Source organism: Ammodytes marinus (genome assembly GCF_949987685.1).
Source record: "Ammodytes marinus genome assembly, chromosome: 24".
Taxonomy (NCBI): Eukaryota; Metazoa; Chordata; class Actinopteri; order Uranoscopiformes; family Ammodytidae; genus Ammodytes; species Ammodytes marinus.
Window position 1 is genome coordinate 4165474 of NC_137228.1, and position 17395 is coordinate 4182868.

At 42.5% G+C, this 17395-nt stretch overlaps 1 protein-coding gene across 1 annotated transcript in view; it reads left to right on the forward strand.

Annotated features, from left to right (window-relative positions):
- Positions 1–6463: 6463 nt before the first annotated feature.
- Positions 6464–17395, forward strand: part of LOC307270065 (gamma-aminobutyric acid receptor subunit gamma-3-like) — a gene marked incomplete at both ends in the record, with an annotated part of 83600 nt that continues 72668 nt past the window's right edge. The window contains 2 exons of the mRNA XM_080053200.1: positions 6464–6522; positions 7045–7196. Coding sequence (XP_079909326.1) covers positions 6464–6522; positions 7045–7196 — 211 coding nt within the window. The remainder of the gene's footprint in view (positions 6523–7044; positions 7197–17395) is intronic.

The window sequence follows — 17395 nt, forward strand, 5'->3', positions numbered from 1 at the left end:
AATTGCCATTTTCCCCCATCCTATTGCAATGGGAGCTTTTGTGTCTCTTTGTACATCTGTACTTGAAGATTGAAAGGTTCTCCCGTGCAGGCCTGGTTTCCCAAAGCCCCTAGCAGTCGGAGTATCAATGGAGAAAAAAAATGATATAAGCTACATTTCCTCCTCTTTTTTCGTCATTTTGTGCCACAGGTCAGCAGGTGTTACTGTTTGTTCTCATGGGAACCTGGCTAATTCAGAGATTCCCTTTAGGCTAACCTTTTTAGCCAGGACCTGCTAGCACTTGTCCATCACAATATAGCTGAGCTTTCTTCTGTTTTTCTCTTAACTGTGCCATTTACTCCCCTATGGCATTTTGTTCTCAAGATTGAGCTGTATTGAAGATGGGGGGAAATTCTTGTTGCCATGGTTGCCAACGAGCAACACGTTCACACATTTTGGATATTTATCATGGACGCCTGTCTTTTATCAGTGTGCAGAATCTGTCTCAATGATAAAAGTGAAATGTACAAAACTGCTACTTAGCAATGATCTTTGTGGCTTTCTGCTCCTTCAAGTGTCAGCATTGTCAAGAGGGCTTCTTATTTGTCAACCGTGAAACATTCACAGGTCAAAAGTATGTTGAACCCTGCATGTGCAAAAGGTTTGCACTGATTTATCTCGCTTGTATTAACAAATCATTTGGAGTGTATTGATTGATTTTGCCGCAAAATGAAGCTATTTGAAATGATGGCTCGGGCAGGCCTTTAAACTACTTTACTATGGTTTTGGGAAATTAGGCCAAATCTCTATGGGGGAATCATGTAAATAAACTTCTTACCCTTTTTCTTCCTTTGACACAAAAAAAAACCACAATGTTGAGGTTCTCTTGTTTTGAGTTTTACGCCTTTTAAGAAGAAAGAAAAGAAGAAAAAAAAGGCCAGCGGCTAATGTTGACTTTCAATTTGTCAAGAATATGTTTTTTTTTTCATCTGATGTCTCTTTTCCTAATGTTGTGCACATTCCTTTTTCTCTCGTTGCTTGTACAGGAGTTTACATCCGTTCAAACTTGGCTTTTTGATCCTTTAAAATGGAATCTGAATTTTGTTTATTGATTCATTCCTGTATTGACTTACGTTAAACTGGAAGAAATGAGCACACATGAAGGCATTTTTGGCTGGAGCCCACCACAGGTGTGAGAGTTTTTTTGGGCGATTTGGTGAGACATACTCAGGAACAAAAGGACCCTTGCTCCTAGCAGGACAGTCAACCTATTTAATCTCCTGGATTTTAAATAGTGAAGCTGGCTTTTATGCTGGTAGCGTTGTCCCTGATAATAGTTTTTTGTTGGCTTTGAATAGATGTTGTTATATAAATATAGCTGACATCAGCTGCTACTGTACCTGCTTTGCTTTGTGTAATTGGGACCTACAGTATATACCGTGATATCTCAGTTTTAATTCTTGATTTTCAAAAGGACTTTTATTTTGAAACGTTGGTGCCGGAATACCCTGCAGTGTTTTCTTTATGCTGGTTTGAGTTGATGTTGAATCTGCATTGTATGTCAATCTAATGTGTTGCTATCTGTGATTCGCTCTGTGGACGTCCATCAGCAAAGCTAAAACTATGTTTCGGTGCTCGTGAAAGCACAGCGGCAGCGTCAAATTATCTCAAAATGAAATTCACACAGATCTGTCTGTTCAGGGTGGGTTACCATGGAAGCAAGTCCAGACGAAAAATAAAAGCAGGAATTCCTTTTTAAGTGGCAACAACCTCAAAACCTATATGTATCTGTTCCCTGCAATCCCTGTTTGTTTCTTGACTTTGCTGCTAAAATTCACATTATCAAGAAGGAACATGCTGTAAATTCGACTGTACATTTTCCTTGTGTTTCTGATGATGTCCTTGACAAAGTTTAAAATGATTGGTTTTGTTTTTCTTTCCGAAATGCTGCTTCATTTGAGCAGACCACGCCTTTTCCCCCAGTGATATTGCCAAAGGAAATGAAACTATGATAAGTCTAACTAGTTTTATTAATCTATTTTATTTCATTTCTTTTTTTAGATAATTTTTTGGCATTTTCAAGCTTTTTAATTAGATAGTACAGAGTTGAAATGGGGAGACAGAGAGAGAGGGGGGATGACATGCAGTAAAGGTCCACGGGTCGGATTCGAACCCGCGACCACTGCAACGAAGGCCGGAGCCAATATGGTACACGCTCTATCCACTACGCCACCGGAGCGCCCAATCTATCTTATTTTCCACGAGAATCGGAAGAAACCGGCCAAAAAAAAAGGGATCTCCATTGTGCTTAAACTTAGACCACATTCTCTCCATACACACTCAATCCAAGACATGAGTGCCCCCCTAATCTACTGTATCAATCCATCCGACCATACATTCATTCAACCATCCCTCTCTCTTCTGTATTGGCCCCGCCTTCCTTTCCTTCAGCCTCTGTGACGGACTCATCTGCCATACATCTGTTAGAAAAGGGATTTAGTTCCGCTTAAGTTACTTTCCACCCATTCAGGGGGGGGCGTACAGCAAAGCGCTTCACTCCAATTTAAGCCCCCACCAGCCCGGCCTATGACAAATGTCTCTCTCTCTCTCTCTCTCTCTCTCTCTCTCTCTCTCTCTCTCTCTCTCTCTCTCTCTCTCTCTCTCTCTCTCTCTCTCTCTCTCTCTCTCTCTCTCTCTCTCTCTCTCTCTCTCTCTCTCTCTCTGTGGTGTCTGGCCAGCTGTGGCTGCTGCGTATTAGGGACAAATTTAGGATTGATTATATGTACTTTATCCCAAAGCTAGCTCAATGGTGCAGCGAAGCACACTGAAGTTTTGAGCCTTGGGTGCAGGGGGGGGGAATGTAATGCAACAGTCAGCTTAAAAGGGGGGACTTGTGGGCTGCGACAGCAACAGTTGTCTGTGTGTTCAAGGCCTGTGTGTGTGGACAGCCTTTAAACATGCATGGAGTGTATCTTGTTTCTGAGCCCTCACTAAAGAGCTTTGTTTCACTCGTTTTGGGGGCAAAGAGGAAACATTAAATGAAGACCTTTTTTGATTTGGGTTTTGCAGGAAATGCAGCAAAGCCATTGTAGCGACAGTATTGCTGGGCCTAACAAAGTATTTCATTCTTTGTTTTATGTACCGTAATTTGTTTTATGTATTATACTTAAAATGATCAAATAAAAAGGATGGACAAAGATGGAATTCAGAAATATTGATTCATCCTGGAGCAAAGCTGATAACGTATATGTGACTTTATTTTATCAAGGTTAAAGCTCCAACTCCCCCCAGTGTTTTATAAATAGAGTCGATTGACTTCATGCAGACAGATTACACAGGCATTTTAGCCATCCTTCATAAGAGAGGAAGATCATTAAAGTCAGGACTTATCAAGGTAAGTCATTAGATTATGGGGAGTTGTTTTATGTACATGACAAAACAGTGAGAGACATGACCAAAACACCATTATGTGCGGGGACACATTTGGGACAAGGCAAGCTAGCAGGGACATGCCAACCACAACAAAAAGAAACAAGAAATAATAAAAATAAATAGATAATAATATATTATTATACATAAACGATAAAGAAATAGGAAAAAAAAATAGAAAAAATACAGGAGAAGAGAGAGATGACTGCTGTGCGGGACTGTGCTTTTAAACTTAACCATTGTTGTGGTTTTTAACTCTGCTCACCCCTGATTTAAAAAAAACGTTTTTAGAGAGATTCCCAGTCTCCCTTTTTAAATTGTATTTGGTTATATTTCATCACTAAAATCCCCACAGTGTTACATGTTGATTCATTTACAACTGTAAGGTGCCCAGAGAGGTGAAACGGTCGAATAGCCAAGAAAAGACTTGTGGAACTTTTTCCCCTTCATTTTTACAACATGGGTCACCTCAAGACCCTTCAGATTTGCCACCCTTTACAGTTGGGAATCGCTCAACTACCTGGCTGGCTGTAGCACATACAGTCCCCTCCCAAAGTATTGGTACAGTATAGGGCCAATTCCTTTATTTTTGCCGTAGACTGGAAACATTTGGGTTTGACACCAAAATATGAATATGAGACAATAGATCAACATTTCAGCTTTCATTTCCAGGTATTCTGTCTGCCAATTTAAAGAAAGATGCAACCAAACTGATTGGAAGATCCTTCATCATACAGCAAGATAATGACCCAAAAAAACGGCAAAAATAACGAAGGAGTTCATCAGGGGCAAGAAATGGAAGGTTTTAGACTGGCCAAGTCAATCTTCAGACTTAAACCCTATAGAGCATGTATTTTACCTGCTAGAGAGGAGACTGAAGAGAGTAATCCCCCAAAACAAACAGCAACTGAATGAGGCTGCGGTGAAAGCCTGGAAAAGCATCAAAAAAGAAGAATGCAAAAGTTTTGTGATGTCAATGGGTCACAGGCTTGATGCAGTTATTGCAAGCAAAGGATTTGCGACAAAATATTACGGTTTATTCACTTTAATTTACTTTAAGTCTATCTGTTCTAATACTTTTGCTCACCTAAAAATGTGGTGTTCCTTTACAAATAATGATATCTTCTCAGTTGTGTATCAGATCCAGATGTAAATACCTGGAAATGAAAGCTGAAATGTTGATCTATTGTCTCATATTCATATGTTGGTGTCAAACCCAAATGTTTCCAGTCTACAGCAAAAATAAAGCAATTGGCCTCACTGTTCCGATACTTTTGGAGGGGACTGTACAAAGCAGCTAGAACAGTAGCAACTGCATCAGCACAATGCTGCATGCATCCACATCAACTCATCTGTGTTATGAATCATCTCATATCATTCATAATGAGTCATAGGGACCACTTTAAAACTGTGAGTACTTGTACTTTGATAGGCCTACATGAAGCACATTTTGCTGATCATACTTAAGTAGCCTAGTATTTAAAATACAACGATTTTATTTATTAATGATAATGAGTATTTGTTAAACGGGGTACTGTGTATCTTGTTATCCACTGATTTCCTATGAGTGCTATAATAATAACCCATTGCCGCCGCATGCACAGCTGTTTATAAGTATCAGCAATACTCATCAGAAACTGTCGGGTTATTTATGGGAGTTCAGTGTGGGTCAAGAGGTTAATCCTCCGGCTGCACAATGATCGAGACATCCTAACATTGCTCCCTGTATTTGTTCTCTTTTTCTTTTTTTTATTCCGCTTCTATTCCGCCACGAGGGGGCAGTGTAGCCTCTCTCCTGTTGTGTTGACCAGAGAAGCTTTCTACTGTAGTTCTGTCGGTGTGCCCCCGCCGAGCCCTGCGTCTATTCACAAAAAAATAGACACGACTTATTCCGAGTGTGGTAGGTATAGCGCTCGCTGTGACCCCTCAGCACGTACATGGGCGTGTGTAAAAGCCTCGATGGGACTTTTAGTGGCGATTATCGTCAGGCAAATGTATGGCAATGTCAACCAAATCAATCAAGTCGGCCAACATATTAAATTAAGCCGCCTGTTGCATATGACTGTGTGATCATATTTGAAATCTGAATGCCTGAATTACTTTAGAGGGGGGTCTACTTTAGAACTTCTACTTTAGACTCATTCTGTACTTTACTGGAATCATTCCAAAACCATATATATAGCCTAGCTGTTTAAATGAACGGTCAACTGAGCCTCAGCCTGCACAGCCAATAAGAAAAGCGTGTTTTGCATTAGTTATGGCAGTTGTGGTCCAGTTGCTGTGTACTGTACTTCTCTGTGCATGGTAGCCTTTATGAGTCACACACACACACACACACACATCTCCTTAGGTTCACCACCATTACCATCACAACCACCAATTACCAGCAGCAGACAACGTCACCTTAGTTACCACTCTGTTGCCCACACACACACACACGCGCGCACACGCACACACACACACACGCGCACACACGCACACACACACACACACACACACACACACACACACACACACACACACACACACACACACACACACACACACACACACACACACACACACACACACACACAGGCGTTTAGTCTAGAGAGGGGAGGAGTGCACTGCTTCTGCTGCGGCTGCTCCTATACTGGATCAAGACGATTTACGAAGACCGATCACACTTGATTGATCTTCGGGGAGCGTCCCGGAGGAAGAGGATTTCCCCCTCCGGCGAGGAAGCTCCGAATGACCGGTGGGGGGAAGAGGAGGAGGGGAGGAGGAGTGGGAAGGAGAGGGAGAGAGGACCGCTGCTGTGTGTTGTTGGTGGTGGTGGTCGCGTAAAGGGAAAAGTGTGTGGGCGGATGAGGAAGTTAGGAGCGGAGGATTGATGGTCACATACACACACCCACCCACCCACTGACTGCACTGTATACTGTGGCACTTTTATCGCAGCCGAGGCAAGCAGCACATAACAAACGCTCCGGGATCTCCGTCCGTCCGCCTCCTTCCCTCCCCGCCCCCCCAATCCCAATTCCTGTGATCAGAGAGGTGATCCGATGCGCATGGGAAAATGACAATCAAGTTTGGGCTCAGCCTCGTCACACTTCTGCTGCTCGCTCAAGGTGCTAGGTGAGTGTTTTAATATGTGCGCCTTTTTATTATTATTATTATTATTATTGCATGATCAACAGCTGAAAGTTTTTTTTATTGATTTTTTGTCTTTGAAGCTCGAAAAGTTCACGTGTGACTGTTGGAACGGCTAACTGCGCATTTTCGGTGAATGAGTCTGGCTGGTAATGCATGTGGTGTGTGTGTGTGTGTGTGTGTGTGTGTGTGCGCGCGCGCGCGCGCGTGTGTGTGTGTGTGTGTGTGTGTGTGTGCGTGTGTTTTCTAAAGGGCTTTCCCCACGCATGCATGCACGCACACTCAAACACACACACGACCATCTACTGCTGTGCGTAAAACAGAATATGTATTCACCTTTAAACTCAATGCCTTGTAATAACATCTTACAGTGCTGTATATGTGCTGCTGCTGCTGCGACAAAGTTTTGCATGACAATGCCGTGTATGAACGGGTATCTAGGGCAGCACTACATCACCATGAATAACAACCCCCTCCTCTTTTTGTTTTTTTTAACCGCCCCCACAGTTCTGATCCACTGGAATATGGCGACGAAGAGGAAGATCACCACCATAATGTCAATCAAGTGCTGGTTCCCCGGACGCATCATGAGGACGCCACGAATATACTGAACAATTTGCTCAGGGAATACGACAAGAACCTGCGGCCGGACATTGGAAGTAAGATTGGAATCCTATTGACAAGTTTTAAGTGCGCGCAATTTGGCCCACACAACTTAGTGGAGTTCAGTGTCCCTGGCGCTGACCAGGGTGCTGAAAGTGTGCTGGGCTGCGAGTGGCACTGTCCGTGGTGCTGAAACTGGTGCGGTTGACAGGGTGGGGGTTGTTTGTGTGTGTGTGTGTGTGTGTGTGTGTGTGTGTGTGTGTGTGTGTGTCTTTTTGCTGTGGCTCCATGATTGGCAATGCCTGCACCACTCCACCACTTTATTTGGAGCAGATGTGTCTTTAGACAACGGCCTAAAGTCATTAAGTACCCATTAACACTGTTCAGAAATGGAGTTCAGTCATAAAAGGCATTGTATGTTTGGTCTATAATATCCCGTTTAAAATGACCTATTATTTCCTGGCCCTTGCATCAGTCTGCTGCTGAACTGTGCCTCCATGCCAATAGAAATAAGCCTGGGCTGAAACACTCGCTATTCATTGGCTCATTGCTCTGATGTTGCATGACCTGGGGTCTTTTCCACGTCTATGGCACCTGTCGGAGTGGTTGCGTGAGGTATGATTTCTTCAAAGCACTCTTTCCCGTTGTTCACATCGTCTGCTGTTGTTGTTTTCTACTGTTCCCCCAATGCATTCTGGGACGCCCTTGCCATAGGATGTTTGAAAGTATATTTCCACGTTGCATTTGAAGCCCAGTGTGGGTGGAACTTCAAAAAAGGTAGCATTATCTTTTCTCTGCTTTTACTTGCAAGATCCCCCCTGCTCATGGTTGGATTTTGCTATACGCTGCATTCTGCGATGCCCTACACTGGGTGTCGACATTGTGTCTCAGCCTCAAGTGTCATTTATTCAGGGGTATGTTAATTAGCCCATTCATGTACAGTATATGTAAATAATGGCAATGAGATTACAACAATATATTCCCATATTCAAATTCATTGTACTGCTATACAAAGAGAACTTATTGGATCACTTAACAACCCCATCAGTATTCACGTCAACTCCTCATCTCAACTCATCAAACTGAGTTCCCAAAATTAAATAATTTCTTATCTTTTTTTATATATATATATATATTTTTTTTTGGGCATTTTTATGCTTTATTGATAGTGCAGAGAGACAGAGGTGAAATGGGGCAGAGAGGGGAGTGACATGCAGAGAACGACCGCGGGCGGGAATCAAACCCGGGTCTGCTGCTGGGCCCAGCCCGGGGGGGACGCCCTACCAACTGAGCTGAGGGCGCCCCCCAATATTTTCTTATCTTAACCTAGTGTTGCACCTTGGGGCCATCTTGTTTTTAACTCAGTTGCCATCATACAATGTCAAATATTTCTGTCACATAAATTAACTACGAGATCAAAATGAATTACAGACAAAGTGTGCCAGCTGTCATATCAACCTTGTTTAAAATACTAAAAATGCCTATGCAAGTAACTTTTTAAGGACTTTATTTCTTATGATTTATTCATCCTTAACGCAAATAATATTTTTTCTAAGTAGGACATGATTTGACTATTATTTTTCAATTTTTCATGATTTTCTTAAAATAAATCTCACTGGATTACCAATAGACCTACAGGGGCGAACGTAAAGGACTACATTTACTGTCACATAGTCGTTTCGGCGCAACAATACACCAAGGATGTGGTGGGTTACAGTCGGTTACAGTTAGCGTTGTTATTGTCATACGCCAATCATTGAAATATTAATGCGCCACTGCAAATTACGCAAATTGAATACACCTGTGAGCTCGCGCGACCGCCCAGGTTCACCTCAGGGTCTGGCTAACAACAAGCTAAAATGCTAACGCTGGGCGGATCCTCCGAGTGACTCGACAAAACTTGGACCTTGAGTGAGGCGTGTGAGAGGAATAGTGCATGAAAAAGTTTAGGGAAAACTTTGAGGAACGAAGTCGGACAGGGAAACGGATTGGACTCGTTATAATAGACCCTTAAACTATGTGAATGAACGAGCAGAGTAGCTAAACGTAGAGGAGACGTCGGAGGAAAAGGTGCACAGAACGTCAGACAGGTGATTAGGCTAGGCTACTAGCTAAAGTTTAGCTGCTAAACCAAACTCAATCTTTGCCTACAGACGTACAATTAGTGCTTTGCACTTACAATCAAAACAAAAAACAGTGCTTTAATGTGTTTTGTGTGTTGTGTCTGGATGTTATTCTGTTTAGTGTTACGTTATTCAATGTATGTGGGTTGGAAATGCTGTTGCGACTTCTGCGTTAGGTCTGCTTATCTATTTGTTATCGGCCATTTTTTGTTTAATTGCTCCTCTCTGGTTAATTAAGAGCCAGGTGTGAAGGTTTATAATTGCGTCCTTGTGAGGGCCTATTTGAATAACACTTGCCTCTCATTCTAAATGATTTACAAACTGACTAACCTACCAAACTGAAAGGATGTTTTATGTTTTTTTGTATCAATAATGTATGCAATTCTTTAGCCTTTCATGCCTCCATTTTTTTGTTTCTTTATATATATTTGTTATCGATATACTGGGGGTTGAAATTTTAAAAATATTTGAATATTAGGCGGGGTGTGTGTGTCGCCTGCCATTTATATATACAGCCTTGATCCAAGTATATGTAAATTGAAACTGAACTGATGTGTGGGCTACATGTGTTGTGTCCGTCTTTGCTCAGTGGTTTTTTCCTCTATCTTGCTCCTACAGTAGGCTGCAGGGCTAACATGCATGTACAGTGTGTGTGTGTGTGTGTGTGTGTGTGTGTGTGTGTGTGTGTGTGTGTGTGTGTGTGTGTGTGAAGTTGAGGGCTGAGTCCAAATTGTCCTCTGATTGCACCCACATTATTTCTGCTATACTTATGGCTCAATCAATCTCCAATCTTTGGAGTGGTCCGCCTTTAGAAAGGTAGGGGGGCTGCTAATCAAATAGTTACTGCTTTGAATGATCCCCGGAGTGTCTGCAAAAGTTCCAGCGTGTTAAGTGCCTATTATTCAGGTCCCGTTACTTCTTTACTGCTGCATTTCAAGTCACTTGGGGGAAAATCAAGCCATGTGCAAGACACCAGAACATATGTACTGTATAAATTGAGGAGTGGTTACTTCTGAAGTAGTCTGGCATGACCACTTCCGCCAGCGTCTATTCCAGGGGTGTCAAACTCATTTTGGTTCGAGGGCCACATACAGCCTCTCTGATCTCAGGTGGGCCGGACTAGTAAAATAATGGCAAAATAACTCCAAATCCCTAACTTTGTTTTTCAGTAATATGCTTTATCACTCAGCCTACATTTGTAACCTACATTATCACGGATCACAAGGGATCTCTGTACCCCCCAGGAGATGTCTTAGTAAAGGTTGCTGCCGGCCATGGGAATAGGAGGTGCGGCGCGCAGCGCCGCAGCAAAAATTTTGGGGGTATTTTGCTCAAAGATGCCAATGTGCACTAATGAAATAAACAACTGTTTATTTGAATACACAAATACAACAGGCACTGACCTTACAGTTGTCCAATTTTGTTTACTATATGTACAGGGACACATTTTGTGCAAACATGCAGACAAAATACAATTAAATAAAAGTGCAACTTCTACTGTTTTGATTTATTTTTAAATACAGAGGTTATTGGTTGTTTTGGAATTCGTTTTTCCCAATTTAAAACATAAAAATAAAGCAGCATTGAAAATTAGGAAATACATCTTGTAGGCCTACACTAGCATGCTCCTGCTCGTTTTGCGCACACAGAGCCGCAGACACACCACGCTTGCTAGTACATTAATTGTTCAGCACTAAAAATAAAAATAGTTTTATTTTTATAAAAAAGTAATAAAATAAATGTACTAAAAATAAAAAATTTTTTTTTTTTTGGTTTTTACTTTGCCATAAAGCACTGTAGGAAACATTAATAGCGGTGAAGCAGGATTGCCATTTACCATTTCCCACGTTGCTAAAATGTGCTTTTTTTATTTAGGCTGCCCCCTAGCGGCAGGAGTGAGCATTTCGGTTATTTCTTTAAAAATTCATAACTCCTCACAGGAATGGGCTAGAGACTTACTTTTTTTTTTGACATACTCAGAAATTTATGCTCTACAGGTCGCGGGCCTGATCAAATCATCTCGCGGGCCGGATCCGGCCCGCGGGCCGTATGTTTGACACCCCTGGTCTATTCGCTTGCGTCGAAAAGCAACGCAGCCCTGACGCAGCCCCCTCCTTTTCCGGTTGCTGGCTTTCCCCTATTGTGATCCCCCTCAAATTCGGAAACAATTCGCTCACATTCAACCCGTGTGCTTATGTGCAGCGCTCTCTCTCTCTCTCACACACACACACACACACACACACACACAGGGTGTGGGAAGTCACATTATTGTAGACAGAAATAAAGTGTGGCGATACTTCGGCGGTCCAGGACGCATCCTAGCTTAGCCTAGCTGTCCAACTTCATTGTACAACTACCCCCGGGCAGAAATACCCTCATAAACTCTGGAAAATGAAGCGTGGGGGTTTGAATTGAGCACCGGACCTTATAACCAGCTAGATTAAGATCCGCCGTTCCCTTTCTTTGGTGAATTAGGGACTAAGCAGCGGTGTTTTAGCGACGGGGAAAGATTCCAACGGCTTCCACTATCACCTAGCAACTTACGGCTACTTGCTGCAGTTGGTGTAGCGCTCACAACGTCAAAACCCTGTTCTGCCTGTAAACAGACGGACTACGGCTCTGACTACAGCGATAGGAGGTGGTGACATAAGTTCTCGAATGCTATAAATTCTACTCGACCGCCGTAGCCGTCCTCTCAACCGCCGATGATAATGTTACCAGAGATAACACTACGTGGCAAGTTAACTCCGGTTAAGTTATCCCGTGAGCTCCTCGGGGGCTAAAGTGTATGGTGTCTTGACATGCTGGTTAGAAAGCAACACACTATGTATATTCCTTTTGTCTTTAATAGTTTTTGTGTGGCGTTTGCGGGTTTAGCCATTTCTCTGACAGTCTCTGGGCGTGAAGACGTTCCATCAAAATAAGTCCCCCCCCGGCACTATTTTGCAGGACACCGCTGCTGCTTCCCGGGGTTAGCCCCGCCCTAGATGATTGTGATTGGTTTAAACAAATACAAACAGGCTAGCCCAGTTTCCCCCGGTTTCCCCACCCGAATAGACGGCTCTAAACAGAGTACTTCCAGACCATACTATTTGCTGTAGTTTGGTCTGGCTTCGCGAGACTACTTCTGAAGTGATAATCCCTTGGATTTAGCATGATGGAGGCAAGAGGTATTAGCCTGGAAATCCAGACCCTGATATCTTGAACGATAGAGGGTCTGGCCACGATCAATAGTAATTTCCAACTCAAGGGGCGGCTCCTACTCGTGCATTTCAAATGCCACTGCACGCAGTTGGATAGCACTACAACCAATCAGAGCGATGCACAAGGTGCGATGCACAGCTGTTCGTTTAGCGAACAGCTGTTAAACTGTTAAATTAAACGTTTGCCGTTGTCGGTCGGCAAAACAGAACATTCCACTTACTTGCTAATGAAAGATTTGAGTGCCGTCTTCCAAATCGTTAAGGGTCGAGGCCAAAGCAGTCTCAAACTCACACAACATATCCGCAGCCATCTTTGATGTTTACTATCACGGCTTCGATGCCGCATGCACGTCACTGTCGTCATCCGGTTACGTCCTCCCCAGAGTACCATATAAGGGGCTCTGGCGCGCCCATATTAGATAGAACCAATTGAAACCATAGCCAGATTTCTGGTTTTCTTGATAAAGCTTCAACAGAGCGTGTCCAGACCAACACGCGCAGCAAATTTAATTTGCCAGCGCCTAGTGGCAGGTCTGGGAATGCCAGGCTAAAGAGGTATAGTCATTCTCCCTGAATTGTGATTTCAGCTTTTGTTATAAGAATAGAGAGGAATAGTTGATCTGGTATGTGAATGAATGAATGAATGAATGAATGAATGAATGAATGAATGAATGAATTTTTATTTTTGTGTCATGTCCAAACAAGGACCCATCCCCTTCGGGATTATAAGACACCAACAACTGTATCAAATTCACATGATAACATTCACTTCCTGTAAATAAATGGAGATCACATTTCACAGTAGGACAACAAGGAAACAGACGCAAACAAAAGAAAAGAAAAGCAAACATAAAGATCTCATTGATAAGTATGTTTTGTTCTCTTGGCCCAGGCCTTCTCCAGATAGCCAGCAAGGGCAAATACCTTAAAGTCAAAGAGCCACTTCAGCCTGTCTGCATCATTCATCCACATGAAATCAACATCACCACACTGATCGAACAATCTCTGACGCAACCCATGGTACAGAGGGCAATAAAACAGAAAATGAAACTCATTCTCCACATCAAGGGTACAATAATCACAAAGTCTTTCCTCCTCTGGGACCCCGCGGTAACGTCCTGTCTCCAGGTGCAGGGGCAAGATTCCAGAGCGTAGCTGGGCGCACAGTGATCTTTGCTTTTTGGATAAAGGAGCACACACATATTTCTCCTTCCTGTAATAGTTCTTAATCAAACCATAAGTCCTCAATTTTGGTTTAAATAAAATGTCCTGTGCCCATTTATCTTGATACGTATTGGAAAGAGTTTCCTTAGCGGACACTATATTCACTGTATTTACACTTTGGAAAAGGTGAGTGGCTCCAATATCTGTGAATATTTCCTGCACCTCACTTGCCCATGCACCCTTCACAGTCACGTCCCATTGGAAAACCTTCTTGGCAACCCTCCTCTCTGGGATTTTTATTAAACGGTTCCATAGAGCCAACATACAACCCTTCCACCTTACTTCACTTGGCTCCCATCCCATGTCTCCCGCTATTGCAAGGACTGGGGCAAACCTGTGAACTCCCAGAAAGTATCGTATCGCTCTTTTCTGCACTGTCTCTCCTTTCCCGTTTACTTTTGCACCCCATATTCCCGCCATATAGTCCAAGACTGGACACACACAGGTATGAAACAATTTAGAGTAGGTAGCATATCCCAGATTTCCCAACTGTTTAGTTTTAGCTATTACTCCACCAAGAGCCCTACCCGCAGAACCAGCCAGTACCTGTGTGCCATGCTGGAAATCCATATGATCACCCAACATAAAACCCAAATATTTGTAAGTTTCAACATAATCCAGCTTGTGGTCCCAAAAGTAGAACTGAAAGGTGCTTATTTTGTCCCTGGTCTGTCTAAAGTGCATGATCTGTGTTTTATTGTAGTTAACTCGAAGTCTCCACTTTTTACACCACTTCTCAGCACACTGTAGCATCTTCTGAAGGTCTTTTTCATTTTCCGCTAACAAAATGATATCGTCTGCGTAAAGTAATATATCAAGTGTATTGTATCCATCATAATTTACACCCAAACGTAAGTCTTTTATTTCTTTTGCCAAATTATTAATAAATATGGCAAACAGCGTAGGAGAGAGACAATCACCCTGTTTCACCCCAAGTGGTGTAGGGAACCATCCAGAACGGTATTCATTGACTTTAACGCAGGCTTCTGGATCTTTATATAAAGACTGTATGGCCCAATACAACTTCCCTTTTATCCCTTCTTCTAGCAGGCGGTAAAATAATAAATCTCTGTTGACAAAATCAAAAGCCTTTTGAAAGTCTATAAAACAAGCAAATGATGGTTTATTTCTTATTAGCCTATTCCTGACTACTGTAGTAACAGAGAATACATGATCCACACAGGCTCGGGCTTTTCTGAAGCCATTCTGCTCCTCAACTAAACAGTCGTTTTCTTCCAAGTAGGTTGTAAGCCTTCTATTAAGAATTGACGTATACAGTTTGTATGCGGTACTCAAAAGGCTGATTCCCCGATAATTTAATGGGACCCTGGGATCATTTTTACTGGATTTAGGTATTGGGCTAATTATCGACTTGTACCACATAGAGGGGATGAGCCCATTTCCAAAACAGCACTTACACAAAATAAATAACAGTTCTTTAAGCAAAGGGCATTTCAGTAATTCATTTGTCAGCTCATCAAAACCAGAGGACTTTCCCTCTTTCAGGGCATCAATAGCTTTCTGCACCTCTTCCTCATTAATTTCTTCCTCAAGCAGGGTTTCGCCACTTAATAAGTGGGATGTTTCTCTCTCTAACTGGCTTTTAAGAAAACAAATTTCATTAAAGAAAACAGAATCAAAACCGTCTACTTCTTGATTCCCAGAATACAATTCTGAAAAACACTTTTCCCATTCTTGTAATACAAGTGATATATCTGAGGTTAATAGGCCCTTGTCGTCATATACCTCTAAGGGAATACTGCTATGTCTTTTTGGCCCAAGTTTGTTAATCTGGTCCCAGAAACGCTGCGGATTAGAGGTGTGCATTTCCTCCAAATGCAAAATATAACCCTTATTGTACTGTCTTTTAAAGTATCGCAAACGTTTATCAAACAAATGTTGTCTCAACTTAAATTCAGCTTTATACTGTTGTTTAAATTCTTTTCCACCTTTATATTTCAGATAAGTATGTTCTGCTTCATGCATTGCATTCCACAGGTCCTTCAGCTCCTTGTTCCAAAAAGGTGTATTCTGTCTGTGGATTTTACGCTTTGGTCTTTTAGCTTGCCCACCCACTTCACCATATAAAAGGTTACATACACTAATATACCAGTTGTCTATGACATCTTGTGTATTTTGTCCTGCTTGCAGCCTATCAGTTAGTTCAACTACACCCTTTCTGAAAGTTTCAGAGGGTTGTTTTGGAACATACCGACCTAACCTACTACCAGACATTTTACATGCAGGATCTCCCGTACTATTTAATGGCTGCTGGTCAGTTTCATCTGCATGCCTAACACCAGTTTGTTGTCGGACAGTAAATTCAAGAATTAATAATGAATGGTCTGGAGCACGACATTTGTCACTAACCAGGTCATAACATTGACAGTCTGTAATAAGTTGGGATGGAGAAACAACTTTAAAATCAATACATGTTTCAAGACAATCAAAAGGCACAACCACATAGTCTACAACTGCCTTCCCTTTATTTGAAATAGACGTGAAATTGTCACTCAGGGGGCTCACCCGTCCGTTAAGAACACACATTTTAGTGTCTGATAGAAACTCCAAAAAGGCCTCTCCGTGGCGATTCACACAGTCGTCGATTGCAATGCGCACAGAAATATTGTCCACCTCGCTAACATAGTCCAATTTGTCACCAATTCGGCTGTTAAAGTCACCAACAACATAAATTGCATCCAGATTTGAAAATAAATATATCTGACTTGATAAATGAGCAAAAAAAGAGGATGCATCCCTGCCCCAGGGAGACATTTCGGGGGGTAAATAACATGAGTAGACGACAAAACTATAATCAGAATACCTGTGCGTAAAGCAGATTCCTAGAATTCCCTCTACTGTTTTGTCAACTGTTTCTATTTCATATTCCCCAAAAAGATGAGATTTAACGAGAAGTCCTACTCCTCCAGATCCTCTAGGTGCTTTAATATGTGTCCTTCTATTGTGCCCAAACCATACATAACCCTCTAAAAATAATATGGAATCGCCCATTAAATGGGTTTCATTTAAAGAAATTATATCAGGTGATAGTGTTGTTAGGATTGTGGATCGTAACCTACTGTTCAAGTCAGTCCAGGCATTAATGTTCCATTGTACAAGGGTTAACGAGTCCGATAGGGGATGGGTAGATCTTCAGGGCGCCTCCTGGCGTTGTCTCGCATCTTGGCCAACTCGCGCCTGTTCTTTCCTCCGCAACCGTCCATTTCCAGCGACATAGAATTCCGATCCCCCAGGGAATTCCTTGAGCAGTGTCTTGAAGTTGGTTTCGATCAATCTATCCGTGTGGGATTTCGCCGAGCGAATGTACACACGACTGAACTCCTGATGCTCTCGTAGTTGCTGTTTTTTCCGCAGTATAGTGATCTTCTCCTGAACGGAGCTGAACTCCGCTTTCACCAGCCCCCCTGTTCTTCCATGCGCCCGCATCCTCTCGGTCGCAACCGGCACCGTCTCGCAACCGAGTCCCTTGGAGATGAGCTGTAACACCTTATGCTGTATGTCCTCATTGTCTTCCTCTGGCAGACCCGCAATGATGATCGACGTGTCCGGATCAAACCGTGCCTTCGATACCTTGGTGTCCGCGTTCAGTTTTACTTCAATAGTGTCAATCCGTGCTTCCAGTCGCCCAATCTCCAAATCCATATGCGCTCGTATTTCCTTGCTTTGTTTCGCCAGCTCAGACAA